The sequence below is a fragment of the Nematolebias whitei genome, chromosome 15 (assembly GCF_014905685.2).
Source record: "Nematolebias whitei isolate Nwh7 chromosome 15, NemWhi1, whole genome shotgun sequence".
Classification (NCBI taxonomy): Eukaryota; Metazoa; Chordata; class Actinopteri; order Cyprinodontiformes; family Rivulidae; genus Nematolebias; species Nematolebias whitei.
The window spans coordinates 40,218,022-40,238,893 of NC_056512.1; the positions used below are offsets into that span (position 1 = coordinate 40,218,022).

General features: G+C 39.4%; 1 protein-coding gene across 1 annotated transcript in view; it reads right to left on the reverse strand.

The window, feature by feature from the left end:
• Positions 1–20,872, reverse strand: part of tmem104 (transmembrane protein 104) — a 58,992-nt gene that overhangs the window by 31,255 nt on the left and 6,865 nt on the right. Inside the window, exons 4-7 of the mRNA XM_037688682.1 lie at positions 17,789–17,882; positions 14,898–14,978; positions 7,238–7,337; positions 5,414–5,510 (exon numbers count right to left, since the gene is read on the reverse strand). Coding sequence (XP_037544610.1) covers positions 5,414–5,510; positions 7,238–7,337; positions 14,898–14,978; positions 17,789–17,882 — 372 coding nt within the window. The remainder of the gene's footprint in view (positions 1–5,413; positions 5,511–7,237; positions 7,338–14,897; positions 14,979–17,788; positions 17,883–20,872) is intronic.

The following is a 20,872-nucleotide window of genomic DNA, read 5'->3' on the forward strand; positions in this document are numbered from 1 at the left end:
ACTAACAACAGAAGTTAGCCACGGTTTGCCCAATTTGTCTCAGATGGAAACACAAATACGTTTCCAGACCTGGAAAATACTCAAAACCTTGTTTTTATACTTTAAAACAGACAACAAGAAACTACTAATTAATAAAAAGAAATGAAGTTTCCCAGTTAAAAACAGACTTCAGACTTTTAGATGCTGCTTGATGGTCTTTCTGTCTGTGTTGATGCTACAGATTATTTGTCTTGTGCAAATAAATAAATCACGCTGCAGAGTCACCGGAGTGAAGAAGAAATTATTACGGGAGCTGGAAGATCTTTCTTCTGGGAGATAAAGGTCAGATTAATATATCATAAAAGTTTAGCTTTCAGCAAGTAATTTTGAGCATGGCTTCCCCAGACAGCTCATATAAAACTATGGACCTGAATGAAAATGATCAGAAACAGAGTCAGACTCTCCGATTAACGTGGTGGAAGAAGGGCACCATGACACCCTGCAGCTCAGTTACAGAGTACCGAGGAGACCCGTGGGTGCCGGGTTCTGATCATTCTCTCCACGGAGCCGAAAACACCCGATGTGAACTTCTCAATAATTTAAAGTCATCATTCTGACCTGGGCTGTGTCTTTAGGACAGAGCTTTGACTGAGAAAACTAAAACGCAGAGAAAGATTGAAGGTACAGTCCAGATCCAGGACACCATGATAAGATATTTGGAATTATAACACCATTAATTTCCATTTAGATTAAAAACTCAGAATTAAACAAAAGAGTAAACTTTTCTTTCCAAAAAACACGACACTCCAAATAAGAGTTTGAGCTGAAATTATCAGCAACTCCTTATTATAACCAATTTAAATCTGTTTTAAAATGCACATGCTGTATTTTCCGCCATAAATATGTTGCTTCGCCTTATAAGTCGTATTTATTATGTGTCACGTTTGTTACGCGTCACCACAGACAACCTGGAAACGTGAGCCGGCGTTGTGCCAAAAATCGATTGGTTGCCAAAAGGCGGCCACGAGAGCGTGCACGGGAGGACTTTAACAAGATTAACACTTAAAAACAATTATTTTTTTGCTCAAAATTATAGCAAAGGTGTGTCACAGTTTAACTTTTCCTTAATAAATGCACTTTGACGATCAAATCGGCTGCATTTCAAAAGCCGATACGCAGAAGTAGGCGCGTACACGGGAGGACTCGCTGTGCATTTCTTCAAAATTTAACACAATAACTACTTTAAAACAATTGTTTGTTTGCTCGACTTTACAGTAAAGGTGTGTCTCAGTTGAACTGTTACTTAATAAAAGGACTTTAACGGTCAAATTAGCCTCATTTCGCCGGGGCGGTGCAGCAAAATGCAGCTGATTTGGCGGTTGCTCCAGGTGAGCTGGACGAAGGTGGCAGACTATGGCAAGCCGACTGTGTCATTAAAAGCCACTTTTACCCATTACATGACACAACAGCATACCATACTGCTCGAGCGCCATCTAGCGGCTGAAAATGGTAGTGTTCAATATTTTCAGTCAGAATGAATAAAAACGGTCATACGGTCAACATTGGTTTATAAATATGGGGGGAAATCCATAAATAAGTCGCTTAGGCGTATAAGCCGCAGGGCATGCAAATTATACACACACAAAAAAAAACTGTGACTTATAGGGCAAAAAAAAATGTATATAAAATGCTTTAGCAGCTGTTGTGAGAGTCTGATGGCTGATTGTGAAAAATTAGTCTCTGAAACTGCAGGTGTAAACATACTGACCGGAGGAAATAAATCAGCGTTATTTAAATGTACTTTTTGTAGGATCCCACAGGAGATGAAGGAGCGAACATTTCATTTATTGGCATTTTTTTTCTCTCATTCCATTAAAATATAAGCAGAAGGGGAGGAGAGAGCTGAGAAAAGGGGAGCTTGGAAATTACACGGCACATCTATCACTGTCGCCGTTCAAAGTTAAAGCTCGAGTGGAAATCAGAGTTTGGCTTGCTTAAGACTTCAAGGACACGAAAACATTTCCTACAGGCTGCGGAGGTTTTATTACGTAAAGAAGTTAGAAAAAAATCAAATGTTGAAGTTTAATATTCAGGTCTGAGGAATCTCAAACGCTGGTTCTCTCTGTGTTCCTCTGCTCTAAGCTGTTCTCCAACATGATTATAGTTTCCTCACAACTTACATTACAACACTACCTGGCACCATGAAAGATGGGCCATCATGTAGCTGTCTCTGTGTGTGTTAGCTTGTTAGCAAAATAACTGGATGAATTTCAATGAAACTATAAAAAAAGAAAACTGGATGTAATTCTAGAAGTCTCGATTTAAGATGGCCACTACATCCAATAAACATCAGCCAAAATATAAATGACTAACTATACTGATCAGTTTTACAGATTTTGAGCTTAATTTTAGTGTGGTAGTAGCTGATCGTCATCCCCAACACATACTCTGACCACTCTTTATTTCAAACTTTGGCATCCAAGAAATAAGGAGATCAATAGCTAATTTAATTGATTTGTCTCACCCACTTCATGACAATCAGGCAGTTTAAGCTTTTATTATTTATATAAGATTAAATTTTTGGGTCAAGAGCATTAAAGGTTACGAGCAACATTTTTTTTTTTTTTTGAGTATACAGTAGTTCCTCGCTGTTTTTCAAAGTAAGATTGAACATGGCACACAATTGGCTGATTGATGGATGAGCCACGCATGGATTTTAAAAAAATTTAAATAAATTATTTTAAATTATTTAGCACCTGCGTGCAGCCCACAGGTGCAGAAGCTTCCTCCTGCAGCATGTCGCTCTCCGCTCTGCAGCGGAGGAGTGGGCGTGGCCAAGAGCGCTGGCAGGGAGCTGAAATCATGACATTTTGTGCTCTTTTAGAGCATTTAGAGTTTAGAAACATTGTTTAGAATACAGCAAGAGTGTGGGAAGAGTTGAAAATGTCTTTTTATATTTATATATATATATATATATATATATATATATATAAATACTAAAATAAACTACTACTTAGTACTTGTAATACTATTCCTACTTCGCAGTTTTTCACTTACCGCAGGGGGCTGAGAATGGAAACCCCTGCAATAAACGAGGGACTACAGTATATAGTATTTTGTTAGAGGAGTCTTGAGTATAAACAAATCAAAGTTCACCAAGTTCATCACTTCACCACTGGCTCTTGTCAAGGGCGGATGCATTTCCCCTCCTCTCCCTCCTCCGCTTTGCTTTTGGTCTGTCCTGTTGTGAAACTGCTTCAGAGCCTCTCTCTACATATCTTCTGAACCGTAATATTTGCTTTGGATCTGGTCAGCTGGTCTCTCTACACAAATGATAAAATTTTCTCGACGAGAAGACAAGCTTCAGGTGAGCTGACTTTCCCTGATATGCACACAACTGGATATGTCACTGATTCCTGGGGCGAGTGGAAAGTGATGTGTCTATCTCTGCTGTCCATTGAGGATGTTGACGATGCATATATAATTGGATTTATCATTGATCAACAAACAAGGAAGTCATCGTAAGCAAATTTGGCCCTGGTCAGGCTGCCCGCCTTATGTGAAGGTTTGCTCCGTGCCTCGAGCACCCACACTCAATTGCTTTGCGAACTAAACCGTAAATTGGATGTGATTTGTGAGAACTGCAGGCCACTTGCGGCCCCTAGGATTTGCTGGCAGGATGGATCAGATCTCGGGGAATACTCTCAGGCACAGATCAGCAGTGTATCTACTTAATTTAGATGTTTAAGGATCTCCGTGAGTACCAGCAAAGACTCAAGGCAGACATAAATCAGTAAAGTTTTGCCTGTTTCCAGAACAAATGTTCTTTATCTGAATTCAGCTCCCCGGTAGGAATGTGCGATATGGCATAAAATTCATATCACGATATGTATTGTGAAGGGTGGTGATAACGATATATATCGCAATATGTTTTGGGTATAAAACTTAATAGGAATTTTAAAAAGCATAGGGTGTCCTTTTGCCATCATATATTTTGAATTTAAAAAATTCCACTACTAGGTCCAGAGAGTTTTTAAATAATAAACAAATCAAGTATTAGGCTTCTTGCTTGTAGTGCAAAACAGTGCAAAAGATCAAATGTAGTTTTATGTTTTAAACAAAAGAATATGTTGTTAACTTAACAGTTTCCAGTCTTCTCACTTGAGAAATGAACAACAGAGCAGCTACTGAAAACACTTCACCCTCCAACCCTCTAGTGGGCGACACCTTCAGCTTTAAAGGAGAGCTGACACAAAATGAGTCTGTGACTTTGACCAGAGGGTCTCGCAGTAAAATCACACAACACAGCGTTATTTTCACAGATCAAAGAGCAGGTTTCTCTAAAGATGACCAACGCTTTAACTTTCGACGGGGGAAAAAAAAAACTTTTGACGGAACACAGCGTTTTGCGCATGCGTCCGAATACGGCAACACTACGGCAAGCCGGCTGTAGCTAGCTTGTAGCTTTGCTACTTAGCTCTCAAAGAAAAGACTTTAACGCCACTTGCACAGTTTTCAACTCAAAAAAAGTAACGATTAAATCTGACAGCTCTGATTTTACACTTGAACACCACTTACGCACAGTTTTCAACTAAAAAAGTAACGATTAAACTGAAAACTGATTTTACATCAGACACAGCATTACTACGGTTAGCTGGTAGAAGACAGATCTACATTGTAGGCTAAATTTATATTGTTTCTACCGTGTACCGTTTATATCGCGCATTCCTACTCCCTGGCTGACCTTGACAGGTCAATTTGCCTGGAGGCCCTGTAAATCTCGATGCTCTGCCCTCTCCCCTCTCCCAACGAGGAAGTCTGCGGACCTATTAGAGGGACCCGGCTGAATAAAAAATACGTCATTTCAGGATTCTTGGATTCTCTCTGGCTGTCCCAGGTCGGCCTTGACACCCTCGAGCGTGTTTACGGATCTCACCAGAAGAAACTGACTGATTATACCATTCTTATCAGACTCCTACAGTGCCTCTGGAGTGTCCTTGGACACGCTCACCGCCTTTGTCGTCTCCCCTGCGGAATGTCTACATCACTATGTGCTTATGTGCGGGTGTTTTTTTCAATTTAAGGATATCTTTTCTCGGCCAAGGAATGAGTCGTAGGATTTTTTTTTTGCCTCCAAAGCCTATGCATGTTGTCACTAAGTTTAGAATAAACTTCATGGTGTTTTCTAACCACATGCTTAGGTTTAACATTAACCAAAATGAACCACAACAATAAGGCAATTTAAACTGTTTCAATGACAAATCCATTCATCATTTACATGATTGCGCTGCTTAACTTGATGTCCAGCATATTAATAGTTAGTTAGTTCATCGCTGTCTGGCCTTTGTCAGCAGTCGTTAAATGTGTGCTGAGGTCATGGATGGAGATTTTATTTATTAGTAATAGGAACAAGTTAACAGTTTGGGGAACTTACCAGAAATATTCTGTAAGCATTGTTCCTGGTGACGGAGCCCCAGCACTGATCTGTATCGTTGTATTTCACACTTCCAGCACTGCAGGAGTGATTTCCACTGCAAGAAACAAAACAGAACGCTTGGTTTAACCTCAGCCTTGTCAGAAGACGGATAAACACAAAAATATTATTTTAAAAATGAACGTATGCGTTTTAGTTTCCAAGAATTACCATAAACAAATAAAAGAAAACCACTTTAACTGTTTAGAGTAGATTAGTCATTGTTTCATGACAGCACAAGTTTATTAGTATGAAGTCTGTATTTTGTGGCTCCAGGTGAAATAAAAGCAGCTTTGACATCTCGGTTAAATTTTAGTTATTCTTGCTGGAAGGTCAGTAAAGCTGACAGAACTGTGGAGAAGAGCTTGATGCAGCAAGACAGCATGAGCGTCCTCATTTAGAACATGATTGTGCTGCTTAGTTTGATGGTGGACTGTATTTTCTACCCATACCACTTTGGAGATGCATAATCATGAAAATTTATAGCTATCATAATATGTGTACATGATATCAATATTGCAAAGTATTCCAAAAAAAACAAAGGCAAAAATAGAGATTTGGTAGATGAGATGGAGCACTGTTCCTCTAAATGCCCTCAGCCGGCACATGGAGAGGGTTGTGGACGTTGGAACATGTGGGTTTATCACAACAAACATTACCGTTGCAATATTCAACATTAATATTTAAATCACATATTTTCCACGACCACCCAGCATTTTGCAAACCCACAATGTGACCCTTATGAAACCCCTTCATATGCGGGTCGTGCAGCTTAAAGGCATCTTCTTTCTGCTCACTGTTCTAAATGACTGTCATACATGTTGGTATCTGCCTGATAACACCATCCATCTACTAGTGATCGTGACAGGAACTGATTTTTCATCTGAATTCTAGTTAAAATAGGCAAATTTAAAACAAATGAATGTGATTGTCACCATCATTGTTGGGTACTTTTTGTACACCAGCACCTAGTGGTGAAGCCATGTTGTTTTCTAATAGTGCTTTTACAGTTGAGGTGCTTTTTTTATAATTAAATACCCAGCAAAAAAATAAAAAAAAATACAAATTCAAAGAGTGTTTTTGCTTGAAGTGCACATAATAACTTGTGATGCTGGACTCTCTGGTACTTGTTCTAAACATGCTAGACCTTTGCAATTAAATCATGACGTAGCCATCGCTAGTCTGAATGTAGAATAAATTACTTTCAAATCAAATCTTTCTTTCTGGGTGCTTATCTTTTTCTTCTTCTTCAGTGAGTCTACAAATATATAGCAATGGTTGGGGTTGTTACTGAAGAAACTAATCAATAAGAACATTAATTAAAAAGCAGTCAAAGTGAACAGAACAAGTAATTTTTTATTAAATCTTAATGGGTTTTTTTTTTCCTGAAACTAATAAAAAATACAAATGTCAAAAACTTCCAACGGCCACATAAATAAATAAAAATGAAACAAGAAATAAAAGCACCACCGGGGTTTAAGACTACTGTCATGTAGACTGTATGAGCCCATGACTAAATAAAATATCTTATTTTCAGACGGGTAATAAAAACCTTTCTGGAAGCAAGTCAGCGTGCCTCAGATGGAGGAGCAGCTGAGAGAGGTGAGCGGGCCTGAAGGTCTCCATCAGCAAACTTTTATTGTCTTAATCTACGAGTTCAGCGGGCCACAGAAGGATCAGACCGTGAGGCCAGCAGGGAGACTTACTAAAACGCTCTTCAAGGACAGAGAAAGGATAAAAACAAGCCTTAAATTTCTTACAAAAAAAAGCTCTAATTTGTCTCACCAGGTCACTTCCATGAGTGAAATGGGCACAGCCGCGGCGTAGATGGCCAGATCTCCATAAAGATAGATGATGATGCAGATGTAGAACATGTTGACTCCAACTGAAAGACAAAAAGAATTAAGAGGTGAAGGATTCAGGGCTGCATGATGAGCAGATTTACAAAGTAACGTGGGATCAATAGGTGACAAACAAACACATTTGTCATTTTTAGCAGCCGTCCAAACGCTTCATCATGATATATCGCTGATGGAGCAAACATCTATATTAAAATTACACCCTCGTTTGCACACCTCTCATTACACCCCTCCATCAGTTTTCCAGGCCACAGGCACATGTTTTAATTAATGACGAGTATTAACGGCATTAATTATTAAGCTGATCACTCCATGAGGGAAAATGTCCATCAGCCTCGACTCTGTGCAGGGTTCGGACCATCTGCCCTCCTGTTTGCATCCAAACACCTGACTGATAGGACCGAATCAGATTTCACCTGCAGACACATCAGCGCAGCGTGCCACACATCCATCATCCTGCTGGTTTCTCAAACGGGGGCTCTACCACCTCACCGAGCCCCTCAGCTAATTCATTACTGCCAAGGAAATTAGAGGGTAAAGTCCATTAAAAAGAAATAAACGCCGACAGATTTACAGCTTCTCCAGCCGCACAGATTCTTTATCAAATCAAGGACTAAAGGGGCCTATTAGGAGTAACATTACGCTGTGATAGAAGCAAAAACAAGAGCAGAACCAAACAACTATTTATATCCAGTTTTAGAATCAGAGCCAACAAAACATGTCTCAGTGTTTCATTAAATCAGTTTTTGGTTCATGAACTGTCAGATTACAGCCATCTAATGAGGGCAGATTGCTCATTTTATTCAACCACTGATCCAAAACCACAAGATAATTAGATTTCAACTTAATAAATTTCAATCTGCTTTAGTTTTATTCTTCAGAATTGATATAAAGTACAACATCCTCAGTTCATTTTTGTGCAACTGCTTTGTGTTTCGACAGCTATTTGAGATTTAAGGATATTGCTCAAAGTAAAGATTTAAGTTATGTTATGTTTATGTTGTTTATTTGTGTCATATGCAGATTAACGGAAGGTCAACAGTGAAGCGATTCGACTCGTTAAGAAATCATGAAAAACTAAAGCATGCAATAAAAGTACAAAATAAAGTACCAATGAGTGAAAAGGAAATATAATATTTGCAAGGACCAAAAAATATATAGTAAACAACAACATGGTAGAATATAATGGTGCAAGTAGGATGAATTAGTATAAATAAGTTAATTAAGTTATTAGTGATGTATCCTTATCCTCATAATAATGTAAAGTGCAAATGTTTGTATCCATGTTTTGTTTATTGTTTTTAATCAAGGCTTTGTGTTACGACGGAGCTTTAGGGCCACGCTATGAAAAAAATAATAATTTAAAGCTATAAAATTACGAGAATGAAGTAAAATAAAATCTTAATATTGCGCAAATAAAGTTGTTAAAGACTTTTTTTGCAGCTCTCGTTTATTTTATTTTCCACGAGTCAGATCCACGACGTGAACTGTCAATCAATCCAGTAGGCGTGTCAGCAAACGACCAATCCGAAGCTAAACGCTCCTTACCTGCAGAGCTGCTGCAGCCCATCAGAGCTACCACCTGACTGTAAGCAGGTTCAAAGTCATGATACTGATAATAATCTAATGCTTATGAGCTAACAGATTAACTATCTCCTTATTTATAAAACCAATACCAAAGTATAATTTAACAAGATGCTCAACATTCTTCATTTTACTACAGTTAAAATGTGGTAAACCTGCTTTATCGTGTCGAAGTTCGGATAATATTATGACTTTATTCTGGTAATATTATGCGTTTTTATTCTCATAATATTATGAGTTTATTCTCGTAATTTTACGACTATAAAAATATAATAAATGGTCTCAGCAACAAAACCTTCTAATAAAAGTGTTGCAGGTTATTTTGCAGAGCTATTTGAACCCACCATAACTGCTGCATGAACTTAGTCGAGACATATTTTTATTTCACAGAACGGTGCAAAATGTACTGTCCCCTGCAGCCCGGCGAGAGAGCTGCACGACCAGCAGGCGTCACAACACTGGAACCAATATCTGCCAATTATCCAGAGCCACAGACAAAATCGCTACGAAATAAGTCTTCATTTAGCAGCTCAGCTTTTTCATGTAGCTGTGAGAAGCATTACTATCCATCTCTGACCAGCCTGACAGCAGACATGACAGCCTGTCTGTAAAAAGCTGCGGAGGACAAAAATTAATAAATAACGGAGACTACACTTAGTTAACTTACAGGAAGCACAGGGGAGACGGGGCTTTTAGGGATTCAAAACTGTGAAAAAGACACAGAGTTTATGCCATGGAAATTATGCTTAAAATAAAAATAAATTAATAAAAACAAAAGCTACTCAAATTGTCTGTTGTTTTAAAATAAAGTGTTAAAGTCTCAGAATCGGCAGGAAAGTGGTTTTATATGTTGGCGTCTTTAATTTAAGTTTAAATAACAAATTTAGGTCCAGAACGACCACATAAAGAAATTACGGAGCAGATTTAAAAACCTGTTTCCTCTCGGGAATTTTTTGCAAAAAGAAGTCCGAGTGAACAAGAAAATTTCACAACAAAAATGATATTATCAAAGGCTTCTGTCATCTATGAGAAGATTGACAAGTCTCCTGCGCAGCAATGTGCACGTCTAACGCAGAAAAACTGAACAAATCTCAAATCTATCAATAGGCATAGACTACCACACCTTTAATAATGTAACCCATGTGTTCTTTATTGTTCACTTCAAAAGCCTGATTTAGTTTTAAATGGTAAATGGACTGTACTTCTATAGCTTAGTTCTAGCTAATCAAGAAGCTCAAAGCTCTTTACAACACAATCTGTGCCTCATTTACCTCCACACACATTCAGATATCACTCTACTGCATCTGTACAAAGATAATCGAACAAATCAATCTATAGAGACTAATCAGAGCTTTATCACATTCATACACCGATGGGACACACACGAGAGGCAGTGAGGGGTTCAGTGTTTTGCCCAGGGACACTTCAACATGTGACTGCTGGTGGAATCGAACCCCAACCGTCCCATTGGAGGACAACTGCTCTAACCACTCAGCCACAGCTTTTTAAGGTTTTTCATTAAACCAGTTTAAGTGGAGCAGTTCAAGGTTTTGTTCACGAGTGACGGAAGAATCGAGCGCGAGAACAACAGATGGATCGGTTCAGCTTCAGCAGTATTGTGGACTCTGTGCCGGTCCGTTGTGGTGACGAGAGGTGAAGCTCTCCGTTTACCGGTTAGTCTACGTTCCTACCCTCACCTATGATCAGGAACTCTGGACAGTGACCAAAATAACGAGATTGTGGACACAGGAGGTTGAAATGAGTTTCCTCTGCAGGGTAGCTGGACTCTCCCTTGGAGATAGGGTGAGAAGTTCAGTTATCTGGGAGAGACTTGGAGTAGAACCGCTGCTCCTCCACATCGAGAGGAACCAGCTGAGGTGGTTCAGACATCTGGTCAGGATGGACTTGGACACCTCCCTAGGGTGGTGATAAAGGTATGTCCAACTGGGAGGAGAACCTGGAGTAACTCTTTCTCTCAGCTGGTCTGGAAACACCTTGGAGTCCTCTCAGAAGAGCTGGAAGAAGTGGCTGTGGAGAGTGAGGTCTGAGCCTCCTGCCCAAGCTGCTGCCCCTAAGACCCGACTCCAGAAAAGAGGCAGATGATGGATGAAATTAAAGTGTTTATTTGGCCTTTGGCTGTTTTTCTTTCCACTCATTTCCAATCCAGTTAGTTGAAAACTTGACAAGCATCATTATGGTGTGTCGTGTCTGTGCTTAAAAAGTGTTCTCATAAAACCATCTACAGCAGAGGAAAGTATCTGAAAGGAGCTCAAGATAATGAGTTAATTCACAAGATTATAATTTCTAAAAAGAAAATGACTCGTAATTTGAATAATTATATTGTAAACACTCTATTTTCCCTCTAAAGTGTAGTTCTTTTAATTAAAAGAACGCCTCAAAATAAACTGTCCTCCCACAGAAAATCTCAGAAATAATAAAGAAAGCTTTTTTTTTTTTTTTATTTAAATATCTCCACAAGTCTCTCCCTGTCCTTATAATTAAACTGCTGATTGTTGGACCAACAAAGTGAATCTTTGATGAAGTGAAATCATGAATGTCTTCTGTTCAGATCTAGATTAGGAAGCCTGGGAGGCAACAGCAACATTACCAGTGTCTGAGGTTAGAAATGAGAAATGCCTCATCAATACTCAACTTGTGTGTGATGTGGATAATATTAGAATAAATCTGTGCTGTAGCAGAGTTCTGCTTTGACAGAAACAAGATGATTCTCAGTTTTAACTTGGTTTCGTTTTAGAAAACAAATGAACCCTTCATGAATCAAACTTTTTTTTTTTTTTCGGTAGCGCTCTTGGAATATTGATTTGTTTGGATGATGGCAGTCAGCCTTGATTTAGCATGCTCCAGAAATTAAAGTGCATCTTTCACCACGCTGACACAGAGAACTATTGTTGCAGCGGTTTAGAGAAAATGATTGTGACAAACACTGAGGTAAACATGACCGTTTATCTTCCAAACGACTACAATTTTCATCTTGGCAGACGTTTTTTTTTTTAAGTCACTTAAGTATAGAAATGGATAGGTTCACGGTCGGCTCTAATTAAAGTCAGACGCTTGTGTTGCAACAAAGTTAATTAGTATTCGTGGCCATGGTCCTGTTTTCACCAGTGGAACAAAAACCATCCTGATGTTTGCACAGTTGCTGTGTGCAAAACATTACATTGCAAAACTAAGAAAAGCTGAGACAAGATGCTGATGCTAGGACAGCACCGTGACTTTAGCCAAAGTCAGCTTTTAATCAACCTTCAAGTCATCTGTGTGAAGGTTACAGCAACACTTTCCACGGTGGTGCAGATAAACCTGCCTCCATCAACATTCCTGTCAGTGGCTGCAGGTCAGGCTGATACGATATCCATGGACTTTTTCCAAGCCTGCCTCAACCTCACCACCACCGTCACGTCAATTTAATCGTAAGAGGAAGTCAGATGTCCTCTAACTCTTCTTAAGAAGAGTTTATTATCTGCAGTTTATCATCTTAGCAGAATGAGGAGCTGCTGGTACACGACTTTAATGCGTGTAAATCTAGCACAGGAGCATGAACGTGCTTGCATTCATTCTGGTTAATTACATTTATTCATGTGCAAAAATCACATTAAGAAGATGAAACAGTTCAGACTCTGTATCACGATGAATGAAACACTGGACTCGGACGATATTTTGACACAACGGCAGCAGGGGGGTTATCCTTACATAGATTTAACGTTACTATAGACTAATAAATAGGTATCACTTTGCATCATCAGGTGAAAGGATTGTACCGATTTACAGGAATAAAAGCTGAAGTTTTTAACAAAAGTGTTTGGATATTTTGATGTAGGGTTCTGTGGAGTTGTTATCAGTAACCAATGTTTTACCTGCAGTAGAAATTATTAAAAAATGACATCAGTTTGGAAAATGAGACAGAAGTTGTCCTGAGAAGGTTAAGATCCAAACAAATGTCAGGGCTGAAAGAGCGAGCGGCTGAGGTGAGCTTCGTCTGTAGGTGGCCGGGCTCAGCTGTAAACGGGGTGAGGAGCTCCACCATCTGGGAGGAGCTCCGATCAGAGTCGCTGCTCTTCCACATTAAAGATCAGCCGAGGTGGTTCAGACATCTGGATGGGGACTCCTGAACACCTCCCAGAACTGTCCTACAGGGACCTTGTCCTGGCCTTGGAACACCTTGGGATCCCCATGAAGGACCTGGAGATCATTACTGTGGAAAGGGGGGTCTTGGTTTCCCTCCTAAACCTGTTCTCTCTGCACCCCGACTACATTTAGGCCACAAAAATTTGATTGCTAATTTGCTTTAAAAAAAAACCTGAAATCTTCTCAGCCCAGCTCAGACTAGCCATTAACTTGTCTCCTCTGAGAACCTTTGCCTGATATTCCAAAACAAAGCTGATTCAGAGATTTTATTGCAAATAAAATTCTGATTTAAAAAATCCAGAGAGCCCCACTTTAAAATTACCGTATTGGTAAACAGTGACGATGTGATATATTTATTCAGTGGTAAAAGAAGCGTATCATACCACATCTATGTGTTTCTCTTTATAATTTTACATGTGATGCCTGGAGTTGATTTAAATTGAATATTTACTTCTAATAAAGTACAGCATGAACATTATCTACATCTTTAAAATACATCACAGAGTACAGGAGCTAATGATTGAGTTCTCCTGTGTGGGTAGACCCAGAGGTCAATGCAGCAGAATCCTCATTAGTTGGCTCAAATGAAGAAAACTAACAATCAGAGCATTTAATAGTAAATGAGACCCAAATAAATGTGTTTTTGCTTGTAAATTGACTTAAACCAGGTAGTTTTATCATATAGGTCCATTAAATTTTAAATACCTTTTCATTTTGTTTAATGTAAATGTGTGTTCTAAACATTATAGAACTGATTATCTGTAAAACTAAACTACTGTATGGGAAATAAAACCCAACCTTGTTTGATGAGCGTTGTTAAAATTACTCATTTGTATCCAAATAATAAAATCATGATACATCAGCTGGAATGTGATCTGCTCGGTGCTGTTGGGACCAACACAAGCAAAGCTGCGATTCTCTTCTCCACGCTGCTCGTTCAGCAAGCGCTGGGACTCGTGCCCGTTTAATTCTTCTCTTATTAGAGTCCCCGGCAGCTTCCTCCCCCACATGAGGGGGGAGAGAGGAAGGGAGAAAAATCATTTCCTTATTACCAATCGATACCCCACGTGTTACCTGCACGCAGCCGGTGGGGAAGATCGTCAGCCATGTTTTTTGTGTGTAGCGCCTAAACAGGCAATTGAGTCAGTGACAAGAGGCTGAATGGATGGCAGCACACTGCAGCTTTAACAGCATGAGCTGCATGACAGCATGCATGAGCCACAGTCACACGTGTGGGTGTGAACATGAGCTGGCGGGTGACTCCATGTGTGCCAAGTGCGCCACCTGCTGCTGAAACGCTGAAGGGCAGAGAGCATGTCGGCACAGATGACACCGTCACAGCTTGACCTTTGGTTGTTCTCTTATTCCTACAAAACCAAGGACTTTGCTGACTCCTAAGTCACATGCATGTGGATAAAGTTGGCTTAATGCAAGCAGACAGGGCAGGAGGAGGGAGGAGACTGCATGCTGACGCCAAGCATATATGAGGATGGTAAAGCTGCAGGGCTCGCTCTCTCTTCGGCTCAAGGTGATTCAGATTTCAGTTTACCATTACGAGTCAGCTCCGTTAGCTCCAGAATCATTCAGGTATTTGCCACATGTACAGGTAATACCCCCGGCTTGATGGGCTCTCAAACAGGTAATTATAACCAAAAGCAATTTATCCATATATAATTACATCCAATTAAACTGCCACTAGCCTTCCTGTGTAAATGAGGACTGTGCATAAAAAAAAAATCTTGGATGAATTATCCTGCTCAGCCGTGCGGCTCGTCCATAAATATTAGACATGGCTAATGACGGTGGCATCTGCAGGTGACTGAATATTAGGGAGCGAGTTGGGGCAAAAGGAGCATTACCTTTGTTGAAGAACATGGAGGCCATTTGGCCCATCTCGATCCGCTCCACAATGTCGAAATGATTGACGTGACCAGATCTCTCTGGGAAAAAAAATTAATCAGAAAACAAAACTGACGTCAAGTTCATCTCATTCCTGCACACAAATTATTTTACTTCAGAAGTCTTCTATGTGTAATTTTTGTTTATTCCCTTTTCAACTTATTCTGCATGCATTTTGAATTCCTCTGTATCGGGCGTTCAAATTCTTCCTGATTTGATGTGCAGCAGTAACATCAGCAGTTCTCTTTAAGATGAAAGGAGTTACTTTTGATTCCGACGTTAAGTTCAGTTCTTTTGTGCAACGACTCTGAAGAAAAATAGACTTAGTGCACAGATCCCTCCAGAAACTACAAGAATGGCACCTGTTTTACTTTTTAAATGTTTTTGTACAGCCCTGAGATGAATTTGTTGTCTATTAGTACAGAAGTCCCTCGCAACATCGCGGCTTGTTTTTTGGGCTCGCTCTATCACCGTTTTTCAAAATAAGATTGGCTGACTGATAGATGAGCTGCACGATCCGCATGAAATTTTTATTTTAAATAAATTATTTTAAATTATTTAGCACCTCGTGCACCTTTGTGCAGCTCTTAACGCGGGATAAACTTCCTGCTGCAGCTGATCAACTGTTCTCCGTACAGAGCGGAGAAGTGGGCGTGGCCAAGGATGCTTGCAGGCTGAGAGCAGCGGAGGCAGAGAAATCATGACATTCTGTGCTCTTTTACAGTGTTTAGAGTTTAGAAACATTGTTTAGAATATTGCAAGAGTGTGGGAAGGGTTTAAACCACTTTAATATATACAGTGCCTTGTGAAAGTATTCGATCCCCTTGAACTTTTCAACCTTTTGCTACATTTCAGGCTTCAAACATAAAGATATAAAATTTAAATTTTTTGTGAAGAATCAACATCAAGTGGGACACAATCGTGAAGTGGAATGAAATTTATTGGATCTGTCAAACTTTTTTAACAAATAAAAAACTGAAAAGTGGGGCGTGCAATATTATTCGGCCCCCTTGCATTAATACTTTGTAGCGCCGCCTTTTGCTGCAGTTCCAGCTGCAAGTCTCTTGGGGTTTGTCTCTGTCAGTTTTGCACATGGACAGACTGAAGTTCTTGCCCATTCTTTCTTGCAAAACTGCTCGAGCTCAGTGAGGTTGGATGGAGAGCGTTTGTGAACAGCAGTCTTCAGCTCTTTCCACAGATTCTCGATTGGATTCAGGTCTGGACTTTGACTTGGTCATTCCAACTCCTGGATACGTTTATTTGTGAACCATTCCATTGTAGATGTGTCTTTATGTTTTAGATCATTGTCTTGTTGGAAGATAAATCTCCGTCCCAGTCTCAGGTCTCTTGCAGACTCAAACAGGTTTTCTTCCAGAATGGTCCTGTATTTGGCCCCATCCTTCTTCCCATAAATTCTGACCATCTTCCCTGTCCCTGCTGACGAAAAGCAGGCCCAAACCATGATGCTGCCACCACCATGTTTGACAGTGGGGATGGTGTGTTCAGGGTGATGAGCTGTGTTGCTTTTACACCAAACATATCGTTTTGCATTGTGGCCAAACAGATTGATTTTGGTTTCATGTGACCAGAGCACCTTCTTCCACATGTTTGGTGTCTCCCAGGTGCTTGTGGTAAACTTTAAACAACACTTTTTATGGATATCTTTGAGAAATGGCTTTCTTCTTGCCACTCTTCCATAAAGGCCAGATTTGTGCAGTGTACGACTGATTGTTGTCCTATGGACAGACTCTCCCACCTCAGCTGTAGATCTCTGCAGTTCATCCAGAGTGATCATGGGCCTCTTGGCTGCATCTCTGATCAGTCTTCTCCTTGTTCCAGATGAAAGTTTAGAGGGACGGCCGGGTCTTGGTAGATTTGCAGTGGTCTGATACTCCTTCCATTTCAATATGATTGCTTGCACAGTGCTCCTTGGGATGTTTAAAGCTTGGGACATCTTTTTGTATCCAAATCCGGCTTTAAACTTCTCCACAACAGTATCTCGGACCTGCCTGGTGTGTTCCTTGGTCTTCATGATGCTCTCTGCGCTTTGAACAGAACCCTGAGACTATCACAGAGCAGGTGCATTTATACAGAGACTTGATTACATACAGGTGGATTCTATTTATCATCATCAGTCATTTGGGACAACATTGGATCATTCATAGATCCTCACTGAACTTCTGGAGTGAGTTTGCTGCTCTGAAAGTAAAGGAGCCCAATAATATTGCACGCCCCACTTTTTAGTTTTTTATTTGTTAAAAAAGTTTGACACATCCAATAAATTTCATTCCACTCCACGATTGTGTCCCACTTGTTGTTGATTCTTCACAAAAATTTAAATTTTATATCTTTATGTTTGAAGCCTGAAATGTAGCAAAAGGTTGAAAAGTTCAAGGGGGCTGAATACTTTCGCAAGGCACTGTATATATCTTGTCTTATCTTATAAATACTAAAATAAACTACTTACTACTTGTACTACTATTCCTACTTTGCTGTTTTTCACTTATCGCGGGGTTGTACGGATCCCGAGGGACTACTGTACTTATAAAATACATTGAATTGAAATAAAATGTTTGTTTTGAACATCAGCTGAGGCTTCTGCAGGACATGTGTGTCGGTCATAAATTATTGATAACTACATGAAAAGGTAGCCTAAACAAATTATTTCATTACTGTATGTCTTGATTTAAACACAGAGGAGCAGCAAATAAAAGTGTAACAAGGCTGTTGACTTTAACACCACATAAAAAGTTTGGGTACAAAAGTCAAAAATCCTCGTCAGTTAAAACAAGTAGCAGCATTCATCCCTCTTACCTTTAAAATAATTATTATTAAAGAGATCAGCACTCACGGACAGACAAGATGGGTTTTGTTTCGGGTTCTGCTCGGCCTCGGCCCATGACATCATCGTCTGAATAGTCGGAGCTGGAGTCGCTGTTGTCAGTCTGTGGAGGATGAAACGATGGTTTGACGCTTTAGTTGCCGTTTTCCTAATCTCTCTACGTAAACAACGGTCAGTTTACAAGACATTAACTGTGTGTTTATTTGCTCTGTATTTAAACGCAGGGGAGGCAACATCTGGAAATTATAGCCAACAGCTGGGAGGCACTTTGGAGGACGGAGCCGCTTGCAATCCCCAACAATCACATCACCAACACGTCGCTTTTTGTAATTTCCCACAGTCCGTGCAGATTAATGTCAATTAAGTGTCAGTGGTGGTGAAATGCGTGAGCATCATCAGCTGAGTTAATGCAGGAGCGATGAAGAGTGACAGCCGGTAATGACTCCGCAACAAACAGGCAGCAAACAGAAGCAGGCCAGCAGAAAACAAGGCAAACAGCAACGAGAATCAGAACGCTGGTCACGCCCGCAGGCGCCGACACACGATCAAAGTCAAACTCAGGCTCGAAAAGGAGAAAAGTCAAACAAGTCTGCAGAAAGTAAGCAGAACTCTGCATCCTCAGTGTGCGTGTTAGAGGATTAAACATCATCGAACAGTTTAATATCTGCACCGTCAGAGTGTTGTAGCCAAAGTCTGAAGAGACTAACTATTGCAAGAAAATAAAGAGTGAAAACAGGAAATGAAGTTGACAAAATAGAGCTCAAACTCCAAACTTCAAAATAAAAGTTAAAGTAAATGTTTCTTCATGAGGCCAACTTGTCTGGTTTTTGCTCAACTCTCCTAAATAGGAACCATTTCAGGTCGGCCAAGAAAAAAACATGAACGTCATTCACTTTGGATTCACTTTGTAGAATTTCGAAAGAAAACAAACGCACATTTTCTGTAAACTTATCAAACTTGTGTCATACGACAACCTGTTTAACCATCGAGGTCTTTGAAACCTAAAATTGTGAAAACAACTCATGAGAATATAATAAGAAACAGATCAAAGAGTTTCTCATCTGAAAAGTACTTTATATTAATATATTTATATTGTGTTAATTCCAGCAAGACAAAAACATATTTAATAATAATAAATTTAAAAAAAAATCCCCTTCTTTCAGCTGCTCCCTTCATCAGGGGTCACCACAGCAAACTAAGTCAATTATTAATACAAATAATATATTTTTATAATATATACACGAATAATAATAAATAATAACAATAAATAAACACCTTTTCCAGAAGATTTCTTTGCAACCACAAATATTTCACATTGGAATCCATGGACTTACAGTGATTAAATAATTAATGGATAGTCTGGGTTTTGTAAAAAAAAAAAAATAATAATAATAATTATGAACAAAAAATATCTTACCTGTTATAGGTTGCTTTCTAAATCTCAAATTGGAGAAAATGAATTCAGTTCCAACTAAAATGTCTGAACATGGCTGAGACTAAAGTAGATTGCTGGCCTTTTAAAACAACTAAAGTAAAAACTTTCACAGCATTTATTTTAACGCCACTTTACAAACCTCAGTCTGTTTTCCATTAAATGGCTAATTCTGCAGAAATATTATGATAATCCTGCAGGAAGTACCTCAGGCTGCTCCAGAAGCATTACTGCCAACTGTTGTTATTTATCTATTTAAATAACCACATAATTGCATGTAAATAATGCTGTAATGTAGAAGTGATGGCAATGTAAAAATTTATAATTAGCTATCAGCAATTTGTACTATAAGGGCAGCAATCCACTGCGGTAGATGTCATCTCGTCATTTAAGTCGGAATTAAACTTTATTTGTCCTGAGATGTCAAAGAATTATCTACAACAGGTAAGATATTAAGTGTTTACACCCTTTCCACAGAACTCCGCTTCAATACATCTGAACGTTCAATTCAGGCACTCTTACTAAAATTCCAACAAAGCACAAACCTTATCTACAGGCGAACCTTTCATGAGCACATTATTTTGCCGCGTAGCCGTTTGACATTTAAATTAATACGACTTCATTCATCACTAAAGCATAATTTCGGTTCCACATCGTCTCCCACAAACATGCCTTATTGCTCATTTAAACCAGATTTAAACAAACAGCTTTTAATCTGTGTACAAGATTGTTCTCCAACTCGTGTTTGTGCTAAATAAAAAGGCATATACGGCACCTTCTCTGATGAAGCGTCAGCGAGTGTAAAAAGAGAAAATGTGTGGATGTTAATAGGCTTCAGTCAAGCAAAGAGAAATAAAAGGCATCCAGCAGTAAACATTTCCCGTCGTACTCCTCTCTTGTTTCCCATTATGTGGGAGGAAAACGCTGAGGAGTACAGCAGCCATGAATCAAGGCTGAGCGTTCGCGCCGGGCTATTGTCCACAGGATCATAACTCCTGGAATGGAAACCCAGGGGCATTAAGCAAGATGACTTCTGCACCGAGGGGGAAACAAAAAGCAAAGGCCGAGCCATTTGGGGAGCGCCAAGCCTTTTTCTTAGTCAAAGTAAAAAATGATTTAGGACTTGGCTATTTCCCCTGATAATTGAGTACAGTTCTACTCCGATGACTTCACCCAAATTGGGATTTTACAAACGGGAGGCGAGAGCCACTTCTAAATTGTGCTTGGATTGGACAATAAAATGCCATCAACCTCCAAAACACAAAAATTAAACCTCCGGTTAGAAGAAGGATTATTTTCAGGGTTTACAACTTAAATGCAGTCCAATCAATTAAATTTGACTGGAATAAAAATAAAAGCAGCAAGTATTTTACTGTAAAAGGCTAAACAAGAGACGTCCACAGGGAGACAGACGTCAGTGACTAGGATGACCAGAGTCAGCTTGTAGGTTTGCCAGTAGAAACTAAGGTTTAAATTATTTACTGAGGGTCTAATTAACTGTTTTAGCTGCTTATTCAAACATCACAGCAACAGTCAGGTGCTGTTTCATTACTACAAAGTAGTGAATGTTTTAAAGATGTACAAAAAAAAGTTACCTTTGCTTTCAGCTGTCTTAGTATTTCACAAAAAGACCTGCTGGCACATAACCATAACTACAATAT